Raw genomic sequence first — 27,717 nt, 5'->3', positions numbered from 1 at the left:
CCCCCGAGCAGCACGCACAGCCGTCTCCGTTCTACATAGTTTATTAGGTTCAGCGCTGGACAAATCACAGGGTGTACAAAATGGAGACCACACTACCAGAAGCGGGACTGTGGGCGGCAGCAGCATTCCTATGGCCCAGAAGCGTTCGGTAGAAGTGCGGAGAGGGCGGGCTGGGGCCGGGGGTTTACTGGCGAGTGCGTTTTTCGATTCCAGAGGACAGACCCTGGTCGCATCCTGGCAGAGCTCAGCTGAGCCACGCTCCCCGGGGCTCCGACTCGTTTGGAAAGGAGCCCGGGACAGAGGGGCCACGTTTCCAATTCGTTGAAAGGAAAGACTGGCTCGAGCCAGCAGCAGATGGGGGGTAAGTGCTCTAAGGACCCGAAATGCTGTGCCACCCACGTACACACCAGCAAGAGTCTAAACCCTCATCGTGTTTTGGTCACAAACCTTCCCCCAGCAGGACTCTACACTGAGGACTTTGCAAGAAGGAGGAAGGTGGTGAGATGCAGCGAGCCCACCATCTCCTCGGGTGGAAGCCCAACAAACCTCACCACCTCAGGCATCTCAGACTGGCCAGCAACATCTACCACAACAGCAATAGCTAGTACAGAAGCCAGGGTAACTTCAACTCAGATTTGTCCAGTCTATGTTTAGGTCTATTCTACGAGTACATATGCACAAGAACTTCAAAAATACTAGGATATGATGCAAGTAGTGAGACACCAACAGAAGAGAAGTTTAATGGTGGACGTTCCCTAGAAAGATCACGAGAGGATGGGAGTTAGACTAGCCCTTCCCCGCCCTGGGACAGGGAGCAGGCGGCTGGCCACAGCCCTGCACGAGCCCGGGTTCTGAACTTCAGCTGCGGCGCGGGTGGAAACCAAGCACAGGCAGGCAAGTCCGCTCCCAAGGTGAGCCACAGGGTCTTTCGATCTGCGTAGAGGGGCCAGGCCGATGTTCTCTGAATGTACTTGAAGACTGAGGAGACGCGGAGGATGGCTTGGAGAAGAGGGAGCCTGCCAGCCTGCTGGGGCTAGCATCTGGTCTCATAGATCCCACTCCTGCCGATGTACCTCACCCATTTTATCACATCGTGGTCACTGTAGTTCAGCTTTGGCTCAAAGACTTTCAGGTAACGCACCTTCAGCCCAGAGGGTGCAAACGGGACCTGTTGGGAAAGGCAATGGAGAACATTGGAACAGAGGGATAAGATGCTCTCCGCACACAACAGCCTGAGGAGCCCCAGGCTAAGCACCTAGAAACAGACACCAAGAGCTCCCCATTGTCGCCATGCATGGTGACAGACTCCAGGGGCTTTAAAGGTGATTTCTTCCCCATTAGCTTTGCCACCTGGCTGGCTTCACTTAAGGCAGAGCTGCACAACAGCTTGCGATAGCGAGTACTCAGAACTGTGCAGTTCCCATGAGGGCAGAAGGGAGCGGACTGACAGAGCTTTGCTAAGGCTAGCTGCCCCCAGAAGGCAGGCAGAGACTCACCTCAAAGTTCATGGAGATTGGGGGCCGAGCCCACTTCTTCTTGTCATTGGTGGGCAGCAGCTCGATCTCTGCACTGATCTGGGATTCCTTCATTCCAGCCATACGTTTTATCCTACCAGAGAAAACCCAGAGGTGAGGAGGTGCCCAAGTTTACTCTCCCCTCCCCTACAGGTGCTCAGTGCAGACAGGAGCACCGAATGCTCCCGCCTCCCCAGACCCTGCCCCCCCCCCCGCACGCTCACTTACTTCCACACAATGGCATTCTCACTGGCCTTGTACTTCGCCTTCCCTTTCATGCAGATGACTTGCACTCCACTGGTGTTGAGGGGTGTTGGGATCCGGACCTGGAAGGCAGAACGTGGTGAGCAGGGGAACAGAGACTGCAGCCAGGGCCCTCTGTGCCATCTCACAGGAAAAAAAAACCTGCCTCCTCCCAGGTCAGGCCAAGCGGTCTGGGGCAGCAGCTGCCCTCATCTCTCTCCATATCAGGGCCCCAGAGATCATCAGCTACCGTGAGGCATCTTGCCTAACTCTAATTTCTTGCTTTGAAGTAAAGACTCAAACATTTTCAGAATCCACAACAAGGGTGCTTCAGAATCTGCCAAGGGTGACTGTGCAACTGAAAATAGCTTTCACTTTCCCCCTGCGTGGCATTTCCCTCCTACAGGGCAGCAGCACCACCACATCTGCGAGGCATTCAGTTCGTTTCAGTCCTGCTTGAGGACTTGTCTGCGAGGACAGCACAGCAGGGGTCATAAGTAAAGATGTAATACGCCACAGCTTACCTCTATCTTCTGAGCCAGCAAGGAAGGTTTGAAATTTGATTTTATCACCACCTTCACTTCCAGCTTGGTCCGGCCCACCTCCCGCACCAGGGGTATCACCCGGAAGGGAAGGATGATGTCCTTAGTGGTTCGGTATCTGCAGGCACAAAAGCAACGTCAAACTCTGAGGAGTTAACTCCCTTAGGTTCTCAAATTGTACCACCTTCCTAAGGAGACAGACCCTTCGCACAGGGAACAACCTAGAAACCTTCTTCAAGGTTTCCTTGTTTTTTTTTTTCTTGTTCCCAACTTTGGGACTACAGTATCAGCCAGAAAGAAAGCCACCCCAGAAGGAAGCAGCAGTCAGACCTGCGCTGCCCTAGGGCAGTAATAGCTTCTTTAGTCCAAGTTTTGTATCAGGTTCCTGCCAAGTGACCCTGCTCATGGAAGCCAGTTTTAAGAACTTGGAACAAAAACCAGATACAGCAGGCTAACAGGCAGGGAAAGAAAACCATGCAGCTAGGTTTCTACCACATCTGTAAACGAAGCAGCAATCTACAGATTCTACTCCGAAAAGAAAGGAGGCAAGTGCACAGTTGTTGGTGCTCAAGGGCTGCAGGTATGCCCGAGACCAGCAGCACTAACGCAGTAGCAGCACACAGATGCCAACACCAGCCTGTTCAACGCCCTCACCATACCTCATGAGCTCAAACTCTCCGTCTGGTGGAATGAAGCTGATGCTCCTCTCGGAATCAAATTTGCTGAGCCTCACGCACTGGTGGAAAGTGCAGTCATCAATGGCGATTGACTGTTTGCCGCTAAAACACAAGACAAAGTTAAACAAGTGCAAGCTGCTGCAGCCCGTAGTGCAGGGTCTGCTCAGGCAGAAACTATTCTACAGAGCACGGTGCCATTGCAGGTGTCCAGGAAATGGGGAGGCAGGGAGAGATTCAGGGGACAGCGGCCTCCTGGCTCAAACTTCCCTCACTTCACCGCTGCCAAGGTCGTATTTCAAGACATTTGTTTAAAAAGAATTCTCTCCCTCCTCTCCCCGGAGGTGCGACCCTTCTGTCACAGCCAGAGGAACACCGTGCTGGGGTCTGCCTGCCAGCAGCACCTCGGGACTGCAAGGGCAGCTCTGCTAACCCAGGTCGTCTCACAGCACAGTTCAAAGGAGAGAACACTTTCCTGTCCACAAAGCTATCCCACTGCCACACAGCTAGGAGATGCTAGGTTTTGGGTCTTCCTTTTCAGAAATCTCTTCAGAGGTGTTGATTTCCACAGTGCAAGCAGCTGGTTTGATACCAGACAGAAGCTTTGTCCTGAGGCCAGCATGGTAACTGATTTGCCGAGGACCAGAATACTGTGCCACAAAAGTTAATCTCTTGCTTTACAAGACATCTCCCCGGCTACCATCTGTGCATTTAGGTGCACTAGCCTAGCCTGACAGCGCTCAGCTTGTGCTGGGTTCTAGCAGCAAGGAAGATATCCTCAGGGACAGGTCCTAAAGTTAGCTAAGAACTCCCTTCAGCTACTGAGAGGGATCAGAAAATGAGAATTAGGTAGCAACAGGAGAGGGAGCAGTACAGAAAAGGTGCTGCAATGTAGTACAGCAATATCTAGGTTGCCTCAACTGCTATGAGCAGCAGGGTAACCATTAAGTGTGCAGAGAGAGCCTATGCAACAGGCAGCTTCAGCTGTCCTAGGAGCCACCATTACCTGCTCAAAGGGGAAGAAGACTCACCCCAGGCTGACTGGCTGTTTATTTTACATAAAACAGTGGTGCAGTTTGTGCTTTATAGAAAAGACTAACTCTTGCTAATCTGTTGCCCAGATGACAGTCAACATTAGTAGACTAGTTCCTTGGTTTCTTTGGAACACTGCTGGGAAGGCCCTGCTGCCTAGCACTAGTCCAGGCATTGGGCAGCGTTGCTCAGGGCTTGGAATTGCCACATGCCAGAAGCCAAAACGCAACTGGCAGCAACTGCTCCTGCTGGTCACCTCTGCTAAATACTTCCGGACAGCGACACCTCCAACCTCTTGCCCGCTAGAGAACCACCCAGCAAGAATCCATGTCCATCCTGCTTCTCTAACTCAAAAAGATAGCACATCTACAGGTGAGAGCACCCACAGTATGCAAACTCTGGGGCAGCACTGCTGACTCTTCAGAGGCCTACACAGATGATATTTTCACTAGGGTATTTCCCCACTGGGCAGCCAGTTGAGGCTCATCCATTTTGTTAGCTAAACTCATGTACTAGAAAGACAGCCTAAAGGTGACAGTGAAGTGATAGCTCTTGGCTTGGTTCTGGGAGAAAAGGCAAATAGCAGCGCAGCTCCATGTACAGGAACCATCACGGAAAGTGTCTGAGGTCTGAGTTACATGCACAAGTCACACAAAGCAAGAGACAGGGGGAGAGCAGAGTGCACACAGCTGAAGCGGGTTATCTACCTTCCCAATTCACTGAGGGGTCAGCAAAAAAAAAAAAGAAGAAACAGCTGAGTCACAAACAGTTAGTGGGAAAAAAAGTGGCAGTCCCTTTGCTCTTCTCTCTTCACCCCAAGCAGGAAGGCTGGAAAAGGCACAAGACTCATCTTCATCTTCAGGGTTGGTGCTGACTGAGGCACAGCTGGGAAGGAAGGCAGCTGGGCTCCCAGAAGGGATGAGCTGCCAGTCCACGCAGCCACCCGTATGCCAGCAGCAGGGGCTTATGTAGTATTAATCTGCCCACCACCCCGGAGTGTGAGAACAGTCTGGGTAGGAGAGGCTACGGTCAGACAGGTTACTTCACTGCTCCTAGGGAACGCTATTACTAGTCTCTGCGCTGACTAGAACTGCTTCTGACAAGCTCTGGGAGAATCCATCTTGAAGAAATGTTTCCAGCTGCAAGAACTCCACACTTAACACTGTATTTGAATCTTAAAGATGATAGCCCAGAGAACCTCACAGCTCCTGTCGCTTGTTTTTGTATAGATGTGAAGTCAGACACCATAAATGGCATTCCACCTGCTCACACCAGCTCTGCTATGGAGAAGCCTTCCATTTTGAGGCCCTCAGGCTGGTAGCGCGCATGACAACTGACCTACCCAGAGAAAAATTAGCAGTAGTAGCTGAAGGGAAGAAGAGATGAGCTGCTTTTGTCAGATCAGAAAAAGCTACCAAGTGCTGCCCTTCCATAAGGGTCCCTGGTGGCAAGCGGCTTTTACCCCAAGTTACCCGAAGGCCTCTTACCTTTTCCCCGTTTCATCTGCAGTCCCTTTACCCTGTTTTTCAATGACAATCTTGTCGTTCATGCCAAACTTGCACTCTGGCATTCCACTCAGATAACTCTTCATCACCACTCTGCCAGAGACATGGGCACTCAAAACCTGACCTGGAGTAGAGAAGAGCACAGTGAGCACACTTAGGCAAGTCCCCACCAAAGGTCCTTGATGGGAAAGAGGATGCCGGCTCAACGCCTCCCACTTACCCTGGGGGGACATCAAGAGATTCACACTCTCCAGCACATCAAGAAAGAGTTCATTGCGACGATATTTGATCCCTTCACGTCTCCATCCAATCTGTCCAGTCACCTGGCTGGTGATCTGGGACTGCTCTTCCTTAGTCTGAAGGGAAGAAATGGTATATTAAATCTCTAGGTATGCTGAAGGACTAAGAAAGCTTCATCTAAACCAAAGAGCAAGCACTTGCCACTTATTGTACGCAGCCACTTCTGACACTTAAAATTTATACGTCATACACCCCACAATTCGGTCACAAAAGCGTTACCCCTCAGCAAATTGTACGCCTAACTAAACACTGATCATGGAAGAGGCTTTCCTGCTGTCTTTATTTCATTAGGAAGTCCTTTAGGCTACATTTAGGTGCAGGGAGACATGGGCTGCACCGATGACATTCGAATCACGTCTGACAGAATGTCACTTCAATCCACGTGTTAGACAGCTGACAGGCCAGCTCACACCCTTATCCAACACGAGACCCTAGGGCCGTCAAGCAGCTGGTCACCAAGGACTGCTTCATAATGACTGCAGTCATTAGCATGCCATTGGGGCAACGGTTGTACACCAACGTTAACTTCGCATCAATCTAAGTGTTTGCTCTCAGTCTCCTGGGAGCATTGTGTAGAGAGGCACTGGGAGGTTCCTACCTGGTGCTATGGGCGGGGTCCAATCACGCAGAAAGTGAAGTAGATGTATAGCAGCAAGTGTGGCGCACACAGGGTTAGACAGGCAAGCAGGTCAGTAGCAAGAAAAAGGAGGAAGGGAGAAAGAGGCAGGTTAGGCTTAAGGCTATCTCAGGACAGGAACAAAGCAGGCCAGCTCATTACTAATTAAGTAGCTAATCAGTACAAACAAGATGAGGGCCTCTGACCTTTAGCTCAGGAAACCCAGTACTCCCAGCAGGGAAATGGCTTTTCAAACTTCAGCCCATTCCCCCCAAATACAAAGCAGGGCAGAGGGAGCGACAGATGGGCCAAATACCACGCCAGTAACGGTGCTGTGCAGTCGACTCTGCATGCTGCCATTCCTAAAGCAAGCCCTGGATGTTTACTGTGCCACAGATACCAGTCTAAGAGAAGTACACAGCACCCGGGACTGCAATAATAAAGATGTTTTAATAAAACTGGGTCCTGTAAGGAGCTGTGTCCTTGTTAATCCCGTCTCTTCCACCAGAGTGGCTGCAGAGCACCACGGTGGGTCCTGCCCCAGCAGCCTTGCACTGGGCCCACAGGGTGGCAGTACACGATCTCAGTTTAGAGATGGCTCAGTGGCTTTGTTTCACACGTGTTCTTGCCACAGAGCTGGTCGCTCCTTGAGTGAAGCCATTATCATAACATCAAAGAGGCAGAGCGGTTTATACTCCACTGGAACTGCCTAGATAAGTGCTCAATGCAGTACAAAATACTCCTCTCCTCTGTCCCACCAAAAAAAAACCCACAATGTCCTTATCTGCCTTGTTCAATGCTTCGTTCAGGCTCAAGAGGAAGTGGAGAGGAGCACATAGATTAATACCCAGTCCTCCAGCTTCCAAAGCAGCCTCAGCTAATCAGAGACACTGATCGCACGCTGAAGTTCCCATCTCCCACAACACCAGTGCCTTGAACCTCCTCTGGTCGCTGCAGAAAGCGGCTGGGTGGACCTGGAAGCAAATGCCTAGGGAGTAACGAAGCTCAGATCACACAGCACTGTAAGCGTTGTGTTCCCTTCAAGATGGATCGAAGGTACCCTGGTCTGAAATTTCTCAGAACCGGGACCTTGCCTGAGCTGGAAGAAGTCAGCTTAACTGGTAGGGGAATATTCAACTTCCTGACTACCCAACCGCCAGCACAGTTACTAGGCTAAAGGCAGACAGCTACCACCAGGTTTCCTGGGCTCAGGCAGCTGCTGGTAGACCTCTTCCCACCTTCAGCAAGTACCACTAGCATTTTAGCACTACAATGCGTCTAAGGCTTGGGGAAATGCTGTAATTAAGAGTTAAAATCACACTCACAGAAAGCACTTGGAGAGGATGAAAGTGCCAACATGCTGTTAGTTGATGAAGCCTGGACAGATGCAGACAGCAGCTACAGGCTGAGAACTGAGCGCACACAGAGCATGGCTCCACCCTGCGCTTTAAGAGCAGGTTTAGCCTCTCCTGGAGGAAGAGATCTGAGGCAATGCCTGCATCAGTTCTGTTACAGGAGATCAGCATGACCTGAGCCCTGCTGTTTGACTAGTATCATGGAAAAGTATCATGGTAAAACCATGTTGCACACCAGCACCTTTTGAAATCTCTAGTGTGCTGCACCACCCCGTTCCCAGAGGACAACAGTACTTTTCTTGGCAAGCAATGCAGCAATATTGGACCATCTTTCAAAAATCAAAGCAGATCTTAAATCCCGAGATTGCCAACCCTGGAAAGACCACTGTAGCCACACAGGGTGGGCATTCAGAGCGCAGCAGCTCAGAACACCTCCAATTCCTCACAGAGAACAAAGTCAAAAAGTTGAGTGTTGAAATTCTGCCATAATTGCAGGTTTTGTTCCTTAAAGTCAGCAGGACACAAAGCTCAAGGAAAGCACCCCCATGAACTAGGCAGGGACAATGGAACAAGGTTGACAGACGACCCAGCCCCACATTTAAGCCCAAGGTATCTGTCAGAAGATGGCTGTAAGTGAAGGAAGAGGCTGAGGCTAGAAGAACCAGAGTAAAGGGAACCAGGCAATACAGAAAGCACTGTTTCAATTGTTTCCCCTGCAGTACCATGTCTGGATAGGATCACTTCTGCTCTTCTTTGAACTGGGATGCAAAGAACTCCCACACAGAGCACAATAACCATGAGCTGTTACTTATGAATGGCTGTAGACGAGAACTGCTGTTTGAAAGGGAAGGACTAAACCTGTTGTTGAATGAGCTGAGGTGCTGTGACAGTAGTTCGCACACAAGCAGTGTCAGAGTTCGTTAAAACTGTCAAAAACACAAAAAAAGAGGTAGGGAAGGAAGTGAGGGTGGTGGTTAGTTTTAAGTTTTCCTAGGAACAGGAGCTGACTCAGCTATCTTGAGTGCTGACTGCCCAGAATGTCAGACTGCAGAAGGCCACAGTGATTTACATTAAAGCTCGGGATGGGGGACGGAGACCGGATGCGCTCACATCTGGCCACTGATATGCCCGTGCCCTCTTGCAAAACACTGCTTGTTGCAGCAGAAAATGTTGCTCAGGGCAGCTGTTCTCTCTCCCTCACTCTTGAGATGCAGCTAGGCTTGCTACTAGTAGATTAAAAGGAGTCCTTAGGAAGTCAGTGTTAATGAAAGGAGCTAGAACAGAGCCTCCAGAGACTCTAACCTCTGCTCATCCTTAAAAAGAACAGTCTCCAGGCAAGCTCTTGTTTAGTACTTCTGTTTGTACCTTGGGTCTTAAGTTTCACCCAGATCTCTTTCCTTTTGCAGACAGCTTCAGCACAGACTGACTCCCAGCTTTTTCTCCTGACTTACCTGCCACATAGCCTAGAAGTCAGTCCTCTCACCTAAGGCCTCATTAGGAGTTGCACAGCTACGTTAGAGGGACAAGGTGAGCGATATCCCTCAGGGACACAAGAAGCAGTAACTACAGTAGCATTTTGATTTCACAGAGGCTGAGCATGAGCTGCCTGAGATGGGAAGCCTAGTTTTGAGGACTAGCACTAGTTTGAAAAACATTCCCAAGAACAGCCTAATTCAACTGTCTTTTTCCCCCAGGTGTCCTTTATCTTCTATGTCTATGTAAACTTTGTTGCAAGGGTTACTACTATACCGAATGTGCCATAGAGAATTTCATCTCTAATGTGAGAAAGCCCAGACTGTACTGACGCATCTGCTGATCTGCAAAGATGTCACAGGCAGCAACAGAATAACGTCAGTTTCCTGACTGCTAGCAAGATTCAGAAGGCTGAAGAATACTTCATTACAAGGAAGGCACGAAAGCCTGACAGCTCAAAGCACCGAAGGCTGGCGGAGAACAGACCTGCTCAGTGAGATTCACATGCAGGACAGCTATTTCTGGTTCAGCAGGCAGATATGTTTATCCTCTGTCAGAAGCTGACACAGAGCAGCACCTGAAGGCAGCGATCATTTACATGCAAGGGACCAGCACCACCCCAGCACAGGGCCTTTCCTCTCACACCTTACTAAATGCCAGGGAGGTCACGCAAGCACAGAGACATCTAGAATGAGGTGACACTGAGCTACATCCCAGCCAGGGAGTTCTCAGGCTACTCAGGCATCTTCACCCAGCACAGGTCAAGTGGTTAGTTGCATAATTAAAGACCATGCTTTCTTGAACAAGCTGAACTAGCAGAGCAGCGCTGTACCCCAGATCCCTGTGGTTACCTGACTCTTGATGCCTTGCTGAGTGATGAAGGTCTTCAGGGCCCCTGTTTCAGAGTTCTGAGGATAGCCAAAGTCCAGGATTTCTACGGAAGGGTAAAAGATGGTTAGCTCAGAGCCACAAGCCAAAGCTGCAACATATAAACACAGCAGCCATGTTAACCATTGCTATAAGGAAAGCAGTGTCTGTGCACTAACTTGCTCATATATTAAGCCTCAGGACAAGAGGCCGGAGTACTCTTTAGCAAGAGAAGAAAAACAGCCTTGCTAACTGACTTCCCTGTACAGTATTTTGGATAGGAGCAGTGATGGGCAGCTGTCCAGAGCAATGAATTTGCTGGTTTCTAAGTGTGACTGCATTTCAGGATCAATTATCAACTCAGTGTATTGATAGCTCTACATCTACACAGGACCCACTCAAAAGCTGGGATCCAGTACCAGCTACCGTATTTGCAAAGGGACACAGCTCTGACAATTGAGCTACGCAAACCCCGATCAACACCACGCTGTGGGCTTGAGATGTTACTGTTCCAACTTAGCGTTACATCAAACTAAACTAAAAGCTACTGAATGGCCAAGTGCAGCATCACGTAGCAGGTTAGAAGGGAAACATCTCACCATCCAGCAGCTCATAGATCAGCACAAAGTTGTTCTTTATGTTCTCCTCGCTGATCTTCCCGAAGTAGGCAGTCATCACGTCACACATCTTGTAAAGAAACTCGAACACCATGGCGGCGTTGACATTCTGCTTGGTGACAGCAGCCAGCCAGATGTTGGAACGCTTGACGTGGAAGAAGCTTGTGCGGGCGATGTTGGTGACAGGCGAGCGTACCTGCTGCCGTGCGTGGATGACATTGACGCGGAAGGCGTCCACGGCATTCCGCCTACAAGACCACCACCAAAAGTAAGTTAGCACAGCGTCCACGAAACAAATTCGCCACAAAGCTCTGCTTAAGTGCTTGCTGAGGCGAACTACACACGCCCAGCTCACTTAGGAAGGGCGCCTGGGATGTCACAGCCAGGAGGGACAACCGAAGGCTCTGAGCAGAGTTGGACGTTAAATCCCGCGCAAACTCCAGGAGAGGAGTTACTGCTCTCTGTGGACCTTTGGACTACAGGGCAATTCTAACTGCAGTCAGAAAGAGAAGCAAGCTAACCTCCACATGGAGTCAGATGACAAAGGAGCCTTCCCTTCAGTTTATTTTGCTAGCACTCCCAATTGCCATAGCCAGGAATGAACACTAGAACAGGCTCTGGGGCACGTGTTTTGAACAAAAAGCTAGTCACTACCTGCTCTGCGTGCCCAGGCCTTCATACCCCTGCCCCCAAAAAAATCCATAGTCTCCCATGCTATTCTTTAATGGCAGATCCCCCCAGATATACCACTGAGGAAAAGACAGCAAAACCTAACCAGGTCACCTGATGGATGTCAGTGCCTGGGTACACCATGAAAGGCAGTTTTAGTTCAGATTCATCTCACCTCCATTTCCCAAAGTACCCTGGAGGGCAGGCTAAAAGCAGTGAGCAGGATTAGGAACATTTTGGACTTTCCAGTTACATGTCCTCTCAAGCCTGCTATGCTTCAGAGCAGGTCTCTGGCAGACAGAATTGGGGTCCCCACGGTGCCACATGCTAGTAGCAAGGCATTACGTGCACTGGAAGATCCAGTACCATTTACAATGGGAAAGAAGTTCTGCAGTGCAAAAAAGGTGGTGCACGAGTTTCTCCTAGCTGCTAACATCTTTAATCCAAGCTTGTTTCACTGTCTATACACCAATGACAGGGAACAAAGCCCTCCTAAATAAACACGGATCTCCCCATGACATCCTGGTTTCCAACCGCTTCCACACTTTCTCATCCTGCAGCTACAAGTCAGGGTAAACTCCCCAAATTAAGTGAAAATTCACCAATACTAAGACCACAGGAAGGAGAACTGAGGGATTTATATTACAAAACTGAGACTTAGAGCAGTAGCCTACCTACCAAGCCAAGGCACATCTAGTTGTGCTTTACTACTCCTACCCCTCCTTAAGGCTATGCAGAACAGGGGGGCTCCTCGCTGCAGTGTCAAGGCCCACGGTAAGGAATATGCAGAACCATGTTTGAGAGCAGACAGCAGTCACATCCTTGCGAGCAAGGATAAAGGCATACAAATGTTCATAAGCACTGAGGGTTGTCAACAGTCCAGCAGACAGTTTGAAAACAGAGGATATTCAGGGGAACACATGCTACCATGCCAGGTGTTTTTTCCTTGAAGGTCAGGGTAGACATGTAGAAGCCTCATCAGTAAACACCCTCCCCCGTAAGCAAAATTCTGGCCTTCAAATACTTCCTAGGTTTTATTGCTCCAGAAGGCTTGTGAGTTAAATCACTATTTGATTTCTACCTCGATTTTTCCATAAGAAAGCAGTTAATCTACTGTAAAATAACAGTATCTAGAAGTCCCATTCCTCCCCTTCAGTAAGCCTCACAAGGAAAGCTCAGCTTGTACTGGAGCATCAGCCCTCCCGGCCTCGAGTTCTACCCGCTAGAACTAGCAGCACAGCCAGCAGTCAGACTGGTGCACACTGGAGAAGCCTCAGGTGAGCAAAGCTTTTCCAGCACACCAATTGCCCGCTGTGCAGTGCCAGTCACGGCCTACCCGCGTCTCTTACCTATTGCTACAGCAGCCAATGAGATGGGATGGACAGAAATGGCGCCAGCGGAGAAAGGAGGAGTGACAGCAACAAGAGAAAGGGTTAGAAACACACACACAAGGCACAATGAATCCAAAGAGATCAGGAGAGACCAAACAGCACCCCCTCCCCCTGCTCCTGGGCGCAGAAGGCCCAGGTAGGCCTGGCTGGAAAGTAACAAGCTGTGGCAGCAATGAAGCCCTCGCAAGGCACAGCACTGACGTGCCATGGTCAGATCGCCAGTGTCGACAGACTGGGGTTCTTTTGAATTTCAGGACTAATTGGGTGTTTAGTCCAGATGAGTGGGATCCACATCACATCATTGGTATCCACGCTGCTCTGCTAACACACGTGGCAGGCTTCAGTGGGGGAAAAAAGAAAGAAACAATCTGAGGCACAGCCTGGGGACCACAGAGTACCACGTTTCTTCTTCCCTCAGCCTGCCTCACCACGGGGCTGCAAGTCTGAGTGGGCACTGCTGTGGCAGTGCTCTTATTTGAGGCTGTTTGGGCTGATGCTTTCTGGCCTGGTCCAGCCAACAGGAAATGCACCGAGTTTGACAGAGCTTCAGCGCATCTGGAGAGATATGGCACGTCCTGCAGGTTCAGGCACTGCTCTATCCAGCTTGCACTTTTTCCATAATGATCAAGAGCTATGAAGCAGAAGTGATGTCTTAGAAGCTCAGAAACAAAACGCCTATCCCATTTAAAGTGCATGCAGTTTGTCATGTAAGCTGCTCAGTTTCAAATAGCTTATTTTTTTAAAAATCAAATAGCTACATTTTCAAATGCAGGTAGGTTCTCCCAGTGACCAAATCACTGAAGAACAAGGCACTTAAGGTCACAATAGAGCCCTCCACAGTATCCTGAATTAAACGCATAGTGCTTTGCTTATATTTTTAAGAGGCTGCTTATGCATGCAGCTAGCTGCTGTATAGACAGATGCACTACATGCACTAAAGCCATTCTCCTAAGTTGCAAGCAAAGGAAGTCCAAGTTTTGTGGGGACTGTTTTCTGCCTTCATCAAAGTCAAGGGAAGTGTTGCTTCATTGACTGCCACTTTGCTCATCAGCATTTGAGCTAGTATGTGCTTATTTAGGCCCTTAAACCGTGCAAGGGGAGGGGTTCTCATTACCACAAATGGCTTTTAATCTCTCCCAACACAGCCTGAGGCTTCAAGACACCAAAGGGAAGTGCCAAGACCAAGAAGCCTTACAGGTCAATCACTCCGAATCCCCATGAAGACAGGCAGCAGCTATGCTCATTTCCCACTCAGCCTACCTCCCAACAAGCTAGATGGGCTCAACCCCCTGCACTTCAGATTTATCTGCATTAAAGATTGAAGTGTTCTAGAAATCTACTGGCTCATCGTTTTGAGATGGAACTCCTACAAAGGAGAGTACAAGCCGCAGGGAAAGGCTGTTCCTTTCCTTACCTCCCTGAAAGCTAGGTAGGGTGCTCAGAGCTTTCAAGTACACCTGGTACTGATGCTAGCATTCATAATAGGAAATAACAGATACCTACTTTACTTGCTATGCAGCTGAAGATTCTCAGTTACTTGATTACAAGACAAGGCTGTTCTAAGACAACTTGTTTTATAAGGTTACATATCCCAAAGTTGTAAACCAGGTTTGAAGGCCTGTTTCAGAAGGAATCCAACATCTTGGGAGCAAGCTCGGTTAATAGCCAGCACCAGCTCCACTTAAGTCCCAAGACTGGCACTGAGACACTTTCACAGAAAATGAACAAAGGATTTTATTCAAGGCAACACTAACTCCTGAAGTTCTAGAGAACACGTGAATCTTCGGCAACTTTTTCCAAAAGAAAAAGTTAAGATTAGATCAGGCAGAAAATCCAGATTTCTAGTTTTGCCTGGCCAGCCAGTAAGAAGTACTTCATTACTTGCTGAACAACTCAGTCACTTCACAAGAGGGATGAGCCAAGACAAAAACAGTGGAAGATCATTACATTAAAAGAACTATTTCATTCTCCAGTTTGCATCTCTATGGCCAGAAGGCCCTTTAAATTAAAAGGCCTTCTTGAATAAACATCAGTTCAAGCACAGTGCAATCTAAGTGCCACAAAAAGACAACAAAATCTTATTGCCACAAACTGCAGCAACATCGTCTCTAGCTCCACATACAGTGTTCTCAAATTTTATCAGTAATCCAGCCTCATTTGGTTCAGTCACCATACTATTCATTAATTAGAGGAATTTCCAAGTCAGATCTGGCACATGAATTGCTCTGAAGACCTTCAGCCAGCAGACATTCAAAAGACTGAAAGAATTACTACAGTAGAGAAGAGGCAGAACTTCATAGCCAGCAGTTTTCTGCTTCAGAAGTACAAAAGTACAAAGCTTCCTTGGCTCAGCTCTGTGTGGAAGATCTGGGATAATTTGGCCATCCCCATAACTGCTACTTTACTCCACTTAGAACAAGAGAGAGTTAAGGTATCACCTAGTGAGCTTATTACAGGCACCATGTTGACCACTGCTACTCCATCAACGAAACTGTGAAAGCCTTGGCAAGCTGCTAGTTCTACATCATTTTTAACCTCCGCTAGACAATCCACATCCAGAAGGGAAGCTCTCTTCAGACTGTCTTGATCGTTTATTGCAATTCGTGGCAACAAGTTATCTCACCGCACATTCTACTGCTATTTATCTTGGAGACCTTGTACAAATATATTTTTCCTAAACTGACCAACAGGATCTCTTGGACTTTGAGAGAATGCTTACTGTGACCCTGTTTCCATTAGCTGCATTTTAACTTGCAAACTTCAATTACTAGCTTCCACCTAATGCCTCACATTAATCATAGCCACTAGTAACAGTCCTGCTGTGTGAGAGAGCCACTTAAGGCTTTCACTCCAAGCAGCAGCATCACTTGGGATCAGGCTCCTTAAAGCACTACCCGCTGCTCATAAAACACCAGTTCTCATTGGGTTCCTTCTGGGAACTAGCAGCCTAGGAATGGTACGTACCCAGTCTAAGTGAGCAACGTTGCACTTCACACGAGTGTTATGATACACCTATACCTACTGAAGGCTTTCAGAGATCCCACAATTTTAATTACCCAACAGATGTAAGCTTTTTTTTTTTTTTTTACTTACAAGGCTGACATACAAGGTTGGGGCAGAGAATGTTAAGTGTACAGAGGTGGTTACTGGCACTTTGACACTGCAAGCAAAGACCAGAGGCAGTCTGCTGTATGCCTGTACTTGATACTAGTCATCTGTGTTTGAAAGGAGTTCAGAGCCCTGGTTACAATGCACGGCAGACAGTTCCCACATGACTCCTCCTGTAACATTTTAACAATTACAGTTAGGCTGGTAGACTTCTGCAGTGGCAGTCCACATTGTTGAAGCATTTGGAAAAACACCCAGATCTCTACTATCCAAAAGGAAGTCCTAGCTTTGCCTGCAGGTTATCCTTTACTACCATCTGTAGGTGACCTGGGCTTAGCAAGAACGTAGCTATTTCTTAACTAGGCCTAGAGCAGCAAGTTGAGTTGCAGTCTTACATGCATGCACAGCTAATGCAGAACAAAGCAGCTCTGGGTTGTCGTCTGCACCACAGTGAGACAGAAATGCAAAGACCATGGATGCAATAGAAGCACTTACCCAATGTCATCCCGGTAGACTCGAGAGATTAAAACCTCTCCTTTGTGATTATAGATGAATAAGCCTCCGATCATGATGGAACTTTAGTCTTCTCTTTCCATGTTGCTTAAGACCTGAGGCAAGAAAGCGCATACGTTAGGCTGCAGGGCAACGAACAGTCCAGCAGGCACAGGCTGACATCCAGCCAGGGCACCGGGAGCTTTAGTCACACACCTCCACAGAAAGCACTTCGTGCAGTGCCTGCGGTGGTGAGGACCTGATAGCTCGCACCTTGATGCCATAGGAGTAACAAACTCCAGCAGACTGCAGGGAAAGATGAGTGGAGAGCACACACACAGATATTAGTGAAGGTCTGGTGCTGTCAGCTCCTTCACTGGTTTGTATCATTACACCTGGCCAGGCCAGGCCAGGGCTGAGGCCCAGTAGGGCAGCTTGATACTCAGTGCCTGCCTCACGCCTGCAGGAGAGCACAGAGCTCCTTACACAGGACTATCAGAAAGTGTTCTACTCTGGAGAGGAACGAAGTAGCCTTATTGCCGCCATTTGAGGTTATACTTTTTGATCTGCTAGGATTTTATGTGAAAAAGTTTGTGTTCCCAAGGCACAGACTGCATGTTCCATGAAAGACATGAGCCCCTAACCACCGGCCAGTCTCTACAGATCACCTTCCTCCGAGTCTCCCTCAGAGGCACATCACAACAAGGACTTGATGAGGAAGCCCACCAGGAACCAACAGCCTTGCCCTGAATCTAAGGAGCCACCGCAGCAATCCTGACAAAAGCCTGGCTGAGGGACTCCCAGAGCTTGTCTGTAGCAACTCAGAGAGGTCAGGTCAGTAAATACAGCTGCAGGGCAGTCGGCAAGGCACGAGGCACTGAACACAACCGCGATTTGTAGCCAGGATTGACGCTTAGAATTAGCACTGCAATAGATGCTGGCTAACTTCACATTCAGCCATCAGCACGGGCAGATCAAGGCTCAAGAACTCGAAGTGCCTGGCCTCTCCCTTGAACGTGAGGGAAAACAGACCTGGAACTGCAAGGAAATCGGAGACCCTTTATTTCTCCTATAAAGTGTGCATCCCCACAGCAACTGGCACACAAATCAGATCACTGCATGGCAGGGTGTTAGTGGCAGCAGGTCCACCTTGGTTTATTACTGCCTGCCTAGGAAGACTGCTTAACTTAAAGAGATAATGGCTTCCAGGGCAGCAGCCATTGATCGCGTTGCTCCAGTAATTCACTCTGCTGGATGAGGAGCAATCAAGGGGAGCACTCCTAAACATCTTTCTAGGCAGTAAGTCTACAGGTAACGATTATTTAAGCAGCATCTTGACAAAGCTCGACACACCTGCTTGGATCATAGCTGCCTAGCAGTAATGGGCTGTATTAATAAATAGGTTAAAAAAAAAAAAAAGCTAGCTTCAGAGCCAAAACAGAGCAGTCTGGCCATGAAGTGCCACTGGAGCAGATCTCAACTGTGAGCCAGTTAAAGCTGGGGACTAGTGTCTTAGAAGTTACCCTCTTAAACTGATCTCTTTCTGCAGAGATTGTTTTGAAAAGAGCTTCAACACTGACATACATTATTGAGGCAGATTTTTTAATTTATTTTTTTTTTAAATATACAGCTTCTTAACCAGATCCCCTTCCTGTAGCCACCCACACTCCTCCTTCACCCCAGTCCAAGCCATAACACCCATTCAGGCAACTGCTTGGCCTGCTTAGGCCAGAGAAGAGCACCACTAATATGATAGGGCAAGGCTCGTGCCCAGCTCTGGGGACCATCACATAGGTATTTCTCTCAGCTTCAGCGCTGGAGAGCCTCAGATAACCAACCACCTCCGCAGTGCTGCTGGGGAGATTAGCCTACGCCCATTTGTCTGGGGTGGGTGGGAAGGATAGGGCCAGGCGAGCCTAAAACAGCCGACAGCGAACCGATACGCCTTTGTTCAGGGACAGCACAAACCAAGTTGGAGTGACCTTGCCTCGGATCATCTCAAAGGTCAGAAAAATAACAGAAGAGCAACACACACAGAGGGTCAGAAGGACTTCCAGCACAGAGGCCCGAGAAACCATCTTCTAACAGTTATGTTCAAGAAACTGCAGCAGCCGCCTGCCTGAAGGTGGTATTGCAGACGTGAGCTCTGCACTAAAACAAGGATTTTTAGATAGTGCAGCCACTACTTCTAATTTCAGGAAGACCAAAAAACTTTTAATTTCATTAGTCTTTACACCAACAGCTACATTTTCAGCCATACCTAATGAGCCCTCAGAGAGCAGCCTTACCCATACATGGCTCTGCTATCCGTCTTCAGCTTCCAGATGGCTGCTTCTACTCATTACAAGGAACGAAAATACCAGAAATAGTCACCGAGTCAAAATAGCGAGAAACTGAGGTGCAGTTTTCCCAAAACTCAGCAGTAAGCTTCCTGGCTTTTACTCCCACATTTTGCTGGCTGTGTCTCTGGCTATTATCAGGCTGCCTCCTGCCACTTGTCAGTGGCTTCACGTCACTGTCATCACCAATTTTTGATGGCCTGAGACTCTATCTAGCACAGAAAGATTTTAAAAATAACTTTTAAGACTATTTTTGCACCAGTGAAACAGTTATACTAGGACCTTAACACACTGGTTACACTTTAACTCTTGGATGCTTCTGCCTTAATATTGCCAAGTTCTGAAACCTCACCTAGAAACAACTTATATATATTTCCATGAGTGACTCCTAACTTCAGGATACATTCCATCTGCTTCCAGGACAAGTCTCTTGTACCATCATGCAGAAACCAAACCTGTTAACATAGGGGCCTGAGATTCCCGTGTAATTACAGAGCAAGAAAAGTCTTCTGAAGCTTCTGAGTGCCCCACGGGGGGGAATGAGGCTACACACACAGCAAGGCCCACATCCCCATGCCAGAAGACAAAGACAACCCAGTTGGCCAACAGAACAAGCCCAGGCTGTCAAGATGAAGGAAGAGGCCGTGTCACAGACCCACAGCTATCCACACGAAACTCACAGCCCTAACGGGCACGCAGAAGGCCACCGAAGGGTAGAGCACAGGGCAGGAACCCAAAACACGAACATGTATTTGAACAGATGCCCGGCAAGTCTGGCGGATGCTGCTGCTGTAATTCAGCAGCCATTTGAAAGGCCATTCACACGGGACAAACGATGAAAACAGGAACCGCTAAGACAGTGAATGCAACTTGTTGCCTGCTCTAAGAAATTCTTTCCTAATTATTTATTTCTTTTCTATCTCAGACAAGAGACAAGGATGTCTTTCTCACACTGCTGCAGTGGTGGCTTCCACGTTTCGATATGGACCACTGCTACCAAACGTGAAGTAGTTCTTGCATGTTCCTTCAGACTTACATTGTATAGAAAGGTTTCCTGGAAGCTTATGCAACTGGCCAAAGCCGGATCGTGTGAATCCTACAAAACCTTTCCAGAAGTTTCCTAGAAAGCACATCCTAGTCTTTAAAAAAAGTAATCTCCCTCTTGGGCTTTAATGCTGCTTAACTTATTTGTTTCACTATTTTTAGCATAAAGGAAACATCTGCTTTGATGAGCAACAGGGTCAGACACATAGCATACAAGACTGAGCATCTTGCTAGCATGACGACTGCTTCCTGAAAGAGCCTTGTTTTAACTATTAACTGCAGTTCTACAAAACAGATTGCTGATCAAGCTTCTTGCTGAAAAATTAAAGCCATCTCTGGAAGATCCAGATATTTTCAATGGTGATAGAAATAATGAAGTTATCCTCTCTGATACATTAGGTCAGAACCTGTTCTGTAATAAGTTACAGACAGATGTGTCAGAATTTTTAACTGCATCACAATACCAGGCAGCAGAGTCAACTGCTTGCTTGTACATTAGCAAAAGCACGTTAGAGGAGGAGTAAATACAGAGCGATCCAAATGCTTTTAGTCTTAAAGAAAGTTCTTCGTCAACACAAAGAAACACCAGGCTTCTTCATCATACAAGTACACTGAGAGCTGAGCTTGGGCTTTGAACTTTCCACGTGCAGCTAGCTGCTAACCAAGCACACTGCACTAGTTAGGGTAAGAGCCAGGCTGGTTCACAGTGCAGTTCTGTCAGCCCAGTATCTTGCCTCTGGTGCTGGCAATAAAGGGACAGAGATAACAGGAGGCACAGGTCAGGAAGACACCCCCCAGCAATGGCATGTCTATTTAAGAACACCCAACGGCTCTTTTAAGAGTATTTGCCCAGCCTTGTCTTAAATCTGTCCGTCAGCAGCATCCCATAGCAAAAACATACTGTGTAAAGAAACCTTTTTGTTTGAAGTCTGCTTTTTCTTTTCCTCCCCCAGCTTTAACAGCCTCTAGTTCGTGTAGAGGAACAAGTGAAGCACTAGCCCTCACGCTCTCCTTCCAGGCCACTCGGGACTGTGTAGAACTTCTCTATCGCCTTCATTGACTCCTTCCCAAAACAGTACGTCCCCACCTTACTCAGCTGCTCTTCACAAGGAAGCCGCTCTAAGCTTTGGTCTTTCTCAGTGCCTTCCTCTCAAAGCTTTCCTTCTGGAAGGAAATTTAAAACCAAACAGTACTGGAGATGTAAACAAACCATGGTATAGATATTATAACAATCCTGCTTTGATATCTTTTTTTAGTGCTTGACTTTTTAAAGGAAAAAAAACTTCACTGTAACTCCCAGATCACACTGAATTCAGTCTTCCGGATGACTGCCCAGGTTACAGGCGAAGCACTATTTGCCTTTGCTCCCTAGCCTGATTTAGCCAAAGAATCAGGACTGCTCTGCCAGTTGGTTTTACAATGGCAGCCCGCCAGCATAAACATACCAGGGAGATGCTCACTAGCATTATTTCATACCCAGTAGCAGCTTGCCTCCATAGGATTCTCCTCAAGCCTGGAGAACCTGCAGTTCTACAGCTCTGCAGTGTGAACCCAAATCCACATTTAAGTGCAATTGACCTAATTCAGTTTGATGCAACGGTGCCGTCCTTTCACCCAGCCTTCACCAACCCATCCGTGGTGGCGGTTCAGGGAACATGACGATACTCCAGGCTTCTTAGCAAGCCCAGCATTTCACTCCCTCCCCACTACAGCTACTTCCACCAGCTAATCAGACCACGTACCCAGCTGGGAAACTCGAGAGGTGGAATGACTAACCCCAGGATATATGAACCGATGAGAAGAAAGCTATACAAAGAGCACCATGCACGAGAAAGTTGCTTAAAGCTTAGCAAAGAGAAGGGCTCTTTAAGATGACAATGGCTCTCCTTGAAGCCGCTGCAGTGAAAATAAGCCTGCTTTGTTTTGATCCTCTCCTTTGTGTTTCGCTATGAGTCTCGTAGATACTGGTTCGAACCGCTTCAAGGTTACACAGCTACTCGAATGAGTTTTCAGTGGGGCACTCCTGACCTGGTAAGATCATCCCCACGTTTTGGGATAATGAAGAGGTTTCGTTTCCAAAGCTGGTCTGAGAAGAGCCCAGTGCTTGCAATGGTTAAGCACTGCAGGGAGCAGCGCTCAGCTTAATCTGAGACTGACATTCGGTGACTCACGGCTGTTGGAACCAGAAGGCCCCAGAATCAGAAACCCACCACAGAGCTGGGTTCATCTGCTCGCTGTGCACAAGCAACATGACTCAGAAAGCTTCCCAGTAACAGGCTTGCTCAATCAGCTTCCTATGACTCACTCCGCTCCTCTCCACAGCCAGCCTTTCCTCGGGAGATCGCCCTGCGCTGTTTTGAGTTTCCTCAGGCTAATGGTTCATTGCAAGACAGTTTAAGAGCAAAGCCCATCACTTTTTAACTGTTTCTTTTTAAGTGCCTGGAAGCCAAGGTGACTAGCTGAAGCCTTTGGCTTAATGGTCTGCCAGCTGCATTTTCAGCCTTGTGCAGCTACGTTCCTTCTGCTTCACAAGCTCAAACATACGGTGACCCGCTCCACGCTGCTAGCCACAGCCTTGTTTTCTAGCTATGGCATGGATGGATTTATTCTACTTCAGGTGCAGAAAAGATCCATATGAATACTGAATTTGCACCAGTTGGTGACTAATCACCTTAATTTAGGAACAACGGTCCTCTCCCAACGGCTTCTTCATTCTTCCAGCAGCTAGCCACTAGGGTAGGAGATCAAACCTCTGAACGCCACTCCTACAAATACCTAAGGCCAGCACGCTTCCTACCCTGCTGCCAAGTACTCACATTCCAGTACACTTCCATTTCAACCCATAAATAGAAGGCAGAAGCATCCCGAGGAGCATCGTAGACAGACCACATACTTGAACACGCTTATAAACACGAGGAGTTAAGGCTACACGGAAATGCTTTTCCACTCAGGTGAAAGTGACAGCACCAAAACACACCTTTTCGGCAACTGCGAAGAAGTTACAACCTTAAGACAGCCTACAACAAAAAAGGAACATGAAAAATTACTGGGATGTGGATTTGAGTGCATTTCAGTAGCTGCAGAGCTGACAAGCAGCAGGATTAGCTGGACCCACAGCGACTGACATGGAGATATGCACCCTGTGAAGAGAAACAAACGTCCTCTTCTCCAACCATTTCACTGCCCATGCCATGCGGGGCTGTGCGTTAGGGAACGTTCCTCCCCCAAACCTTCGTGACATGTCAGACCGAGCCCCAGCAGCCAGCTAGCTACAGACCGTGACCAAGGGAGAAGGAAAAATGCAAGAAAAGCACGGTATCTCAAAAAGGCTTTTGTCTACCAGTTCTATCATAGATGGAAAACGCTCTGTGTATTGGGTCTGACCTACAGCCAGTTTCTTTTTGAAAGCAGTCAGACTTTGCCCTTGCAGACCTGCGCCGTGCCACGCGTTAGGAATGTGTGCGCACGGTCAGGAGCACAGGCTCGGTGTGGCCGGATCCTGCTGCTGGGCTGGGAGCTGCCCTGGGAGGATGCACTAACCCGGTGCTCAGCGAGCAGGGTTTGGGTAATTCCCTCCTCAGCACGCCAGGAGCCCAGCCTTCCGCTTGTATTGCCCCTGCTTGGCTTCTGACCTAGTATAGCTGTGGAAGAAGTGAACATACGGCACGGAGCCTTCTTAGACTAAACAAGGCAGATGTAGGGAAGGGACTGACAAGCATAATTTGCTCCCTCTGCAGCAGTTTTTCCCCCCTCTGTATCTGTAACGATTCTGGAAACACCACACGGAGCAGGATCGTTTCTCCAGCCCTTGTCCAGTGTGTAGGTCTCGCACATCCTCTGCCCAAGAACCACCAGTAAGAGAAGCACCACTTCAGTACCGCGGTCATCGATCAGTAGGGTACGAAGGACAAGCCTGAGTTCCAGCCTAAATCCCCGATGTACGCAGACATTCAAACAGCTGATTTTCTCCAGTGCTCACGTCCCAAAACTCGAAGTGTTCGAGCGACACCACGGAGCCCAGCAATGCTTCCTGCACCAGCAGAACAGCGCTAGCTTCAGCCGACACCGCAGACTTGGGAGCACAGCTGCCTGCCTTTTGTAACTACATTTGCAGAACCGAGCACAAAAAAGCTGATCTGCTCCAACTCACTGCTCGGGAAAAAATAACGAATTGCTACTCGGTTTTCTACAGTGGAATGAGGCAACACGCCTGCAGTAACTGCAGCCTCACGTCCAGGCAAGAGATGCTTGCTCTAGCCCTAGAAGAATGAGGTACTGTCTGGAGGAAACATGTCACTAGCAGAGTGCCTACAGCCTGGAGTCCCGTAGCAGCACGCAGCCACCATACAATCTGAGCATCTGTTGGTATTTTTGCTACGGGGAAGAGCTAATGTACCTGTCTGTAACACCCCAACAGTTTCTCAAAGCTGCCCTTCAGCACAGCCAGCACCCGCTGAGCTCTCCATCCATTTTAAGGCACACCTTTAGGGCAGGCTGTATTTCACTACGCCAGCTCCGCGTTTGCCACTCTCACCAAGACTCAAGGGGACTTCTGCTCGCCTGCAGACAAACCCACGCTGGCCACAGCCCCGCTGCAAGACAAGTTGTTGGCTTCACCGAGCTTCCTCCGCCACCAAGTACAGGGGCAGAACGATGCTCAGCAGTCAGCCCAAGACCCAGCCACTCCAGGCTTTCTCGCTGCCACTGAAGGGCGAGAAGTTTCCCCCCAGCATAGCCGTCACTCGGCTTGAAGGAGAACAGAAGACAATGCTCATTTCTCTAACCTACGCAGCACGGCTGGGGAGCAGCAATCACAAGTCAATAAGCTGGTGTAAAACAACCAACCCATTTAGCAGTCTATTAAAAGAAAGTTTGGGTTCTGACTTAACAGTAAGTAAGTCCGCTGTGCATTAATGAGCTTATCCAACTAAGCAGTTCAAGGTACATTAGCTGCTCGAGCTCTCACCCAGGAAGAAGCCAGCGCTCACCCAGAGGGCTGAGGGCAAGTCAGCTGTAACCATCTCTGCATTCCAAAGTCTTGGACAAGCGACAGCAGCTGAAGCAGGAGGGGGATTAGTCAGGATGCTCAGGCAAACTGGAGTTCCTTAGGAAGCCAGTGTTGCCTGGCTAGCACTAGTGTTATCAAACCACAGGCTTAAGGCTTACGTCGATGTCACCACCCCACCAGCTAATCCGAGCACCTAAGCTTTGCTCAGAGGGCTGCATTAGCCACCTTCCAGGCCACGGGCTGCGCCTGGTTTTAAAGAAGAGTAGCCGCAATCACTTCATCCTGGGGAAGACAGGCTGCATGATTTAATTAAGAGGCATACCGTGAGCTAAAGAGCTACTGAGATAAACCCATCAGATTCAGAGGAACTGTTCCTATTTTAAACCCAATCCCATAAACCCCCACAACCAGTGGGCAGGAAGAGAAGCACGTTCAGCTCCCACCAGGCTGTCCTCCTACAGCCTGCTTCTGCGTGCCATGCAGCACGCAGGCAGTCTGGTGGGCAAGGAGAGAAACCCTGACAGAGGGAAACGTGGCAAGCACCCTTAATGCCACCAAAAAAGCATTTATCACTCCTCTCTGCCTTACTGGAGTCCAACCTTATCTGAAGAGCCCCAATTACTTCTTCCACCTCTAGTGGTTTTTATTTGAAGGCAGTTTTAAAGTCAGTCTGAAGCAGTTTCCACTCTACAAGTCTGAGCAGAGGCTTCTGTTCTATTCATCTTCTAACAGAAAAGGCTGCAGATACGAGCCGTAGCTCACCGCAGACCACCAACGGCCTAGGTGCCTCAACCTGCCAACGTACCTCTTTCTGCTGTTCCCGTGGAGCAGGTAACTGCCTTTCACATTCTGTGCCTCAGCCTGCAAGCTCCTAGCTAAGCTGCCAACCTGCTGAGATCGAAATAACATATTGCTTATTCATAGCTTTTGATTCTGCAGGTCATCCACTACAGGAAAGCAGCTGACTCTACCTGCTATACGTTGGCACCCTAGGCTGCCCTTCTGTCCATCCTTGAGTTACACCTACGAACATCCCTAATACACCAATACACCTAAATAATACACCTAAAACACCAACGGCCTTTAGCACTATAAGCTCAGAAAACCGATGGAAGGCCTTGTGTTGCACTAGATAGCCTTGTCCCATCCCTGCGCCATTACGTGATAAGGCCAAGAAAAGTTTAACTAGGGTCACATGAAGTTTCTTTACAAAAAGAAATTTTGTTCGGTGATTGTTCCCATTCCTTAAAAAGAAGAAGCCAAGATACTATCAACCCCCCATGAAGCATTTCCTGTCATCTGTGCTTCAAAAAACTGGAGATGCAATTCTTCACGGCCTCAAGACTCAACACTTCAAAGACTAGAATTGTGTTATCTCAGGAGGAGGGGAGAAGCCGGCCATAATACCCTTCAAGGATATCTCAAATAGTCTCCCTGGAGGAAAATATGGCCAGCCTGCAGCCCAAAGGACACTGGGTACCTTGTCACTAGATGTCAGTAACATGGCACTTCCTACAGAGGAGAAACGATGCCTCCCCTCTGACAGGGAAAATATGGAAGCAGGCAGCTTGGCAGCATCTCATCAGACTGGAGGTTGTCCCTGCAAGCAAAACTCACAGGGACAAGCCCAGCTTTTACTAGAGGGAAAAAGCAGTAAGTACAGTTCTGACAGCATTCACACTGCCCAGCAAGAATCATGCCCACATGAGCCCATATGCAGTTAGAAACCCATAATGCCCAGACCTGTGAGCCGCCAAATCCATCCAGACTTGCCTATCTGGGAAAGTTCCAGGCTCAGATTTTGGCAGCCTCAGGCGAAAACTTCCCAGCAGCTTTGTCATACTAAAGCAAGCAGCAAACGGCTCTCGGAAGCACGCAGCTAAGAGGGAGAAGGCGAGATGAAAAGAGTCATTTCCTACCGGAGAGAGAAATCAGCTGCAGCGGATGATAAACAGAGGCTGCATTTCCTGCAGCCCTGCAGGCTCCAAAGCCCTAGCGAAGGGAAGAAAGGAAGCAGGGAGGCATCAGGGGAGCTGTTGGAGCAGGGCCCGCTCCCGGCTCAGCGCCGTTCGGCACCAGCAGCACTGCTCCCTGCCTCGGCAGGTTCTCCACGGTGGAAAGCAGAGGCTGGGAGCCGTGACCCAGCTAATTCGTGCTCATAAAATGTGGAGAAGCGTGAGGGAAGTCCCTGCCTGGCCCCGGCACCAGACCTTTGCTCGGGCTGACCGAGCCCGTGGGCGCAGACCTTCCCCGTACACCCGGTGCCACTCAGGGCTCCTCCGTCCCCACCCGCACCCAGCCCAGCGATGCGGGGCTGCCGCCTCGGCCCGACCACCGCAACGCGGCCACAAAACGCCCCCGCACACCAAAAAATAATAATAAAAAAGGCAGAAAACGGCCCAGAGCCGGATCCAGGAGGCGAGGCCGGGGTCGCGGCGCAGCCCCTCACTGACAGAGGGGGCGTCCCCAGACCCCGCCGGACCCCTCCCCGCTCCTGTCAGCGCCGCGGGCCCGCAGCCCCCCACCCCCAGCGGGCGCCCAGGGAGCCTCCACCCACCATCCCCCGCCCACCCCCCGGCCCCAGGCGATACAGCGAGCCCCCTCGGCGCAGGGAAGCCGCCCGGAGGGGAGAAGCGAGCGGCTCGGCCCCGGCAGAACGCGGAGCACCGGCGCGGAACCCCCTCACCTGCCGCCACCCGCCCGCCGCTCTGCCGCCCAGCGCCCAAGATGGCGGCCGCCGCCCCCCCCTTAGCGCCCCCCCTATCACTGCAGAGCCGCCGCCGCGCATGCCCCGCCCGCGCCCCGCCGCTATCGCGCATGCGCCGAGAGCAGGGCGGCCGGCGGGGCTGATCGGCGAGGGCGGGCGGCTCCGCGCGGTGCCTGCTGGGAGTTGTAGTCCTGCGGGGAGGGGCGAGAGATGGAGGCCGG

The 27,717-nt window shown here is 49.4% G+C and overlaps 1 protein-coding gene across 2 annotated transcripts; it reads right to left on the bottom strand.

Annotated features, from left to right (window-relative positions):
* Positions 1 to 25: 25 nt before the first annotated feature.
* On the bottom strand, positions 26 to 27,619 carry AP2M1 (adaptor related protein complex 2 subunit mu 1). Of its 2 annotated transcripts, none has more exons than XM_048076664.2 (11): positions 27,476 to 27,619; positions 16,402 to 16,514; positions 10,721 to 10,986; positions 10,106 to 10,188; positions 5,731 to 5,866; positions 5,493 to 5,634; positions 2,959 to 3,078; positions 2,282 to 2,417; positions 1,743 to 1,840; positions 1,497 to 1,608; positions 26 to 1,168 (listed from the first exon to the last, which is right to left on the bottom strand). In XM_048076664.2, the coding sequence occupies exons 2-11, from the start codon at positions 16,473 to 16,475 to the stop codon at positions 1,034 to 1,036; spliced, it is 1,302 nt and encodes a 433-aa protein (XP_047932621.1). In that variant the 5' UTR covers positions 16,476 to 16,514; positions 27,476 to 27,619; the 3' UTR covers positions 26 to 1,033. The 2 variants fall into 2 exon arrangements, with proteins under 2 accessions (XP_047932621.1, XP_066858806.1); XM_067002705.1 differs by lacking the exon at positions 27,476 to 27,619 and adding an exon at positions 26,709 to 26,774.
* Between the last annotated feature and the right edge of the window lie 98 nt (positions 27,620 to 27,717).

The sequence above is a fragment of the Anser cygnoides genome, chromosome 9 (assembly GCF_040182565.1).
Source record: "Anser cygnoides isolate HZ-2024a breed goose chromosome 9, Taihu_goose_T2T_genome, whole genome shotgun sequence".
Taxonomy (NCBI): Eukaryota; Metazoa; Chordata; class Aves; order Anseriformes; family Anatidae; genus Anser; species Anser cygnoides.
This window is presented reverse-complemented; position numbering and strand designations above follow the sequence as displayed.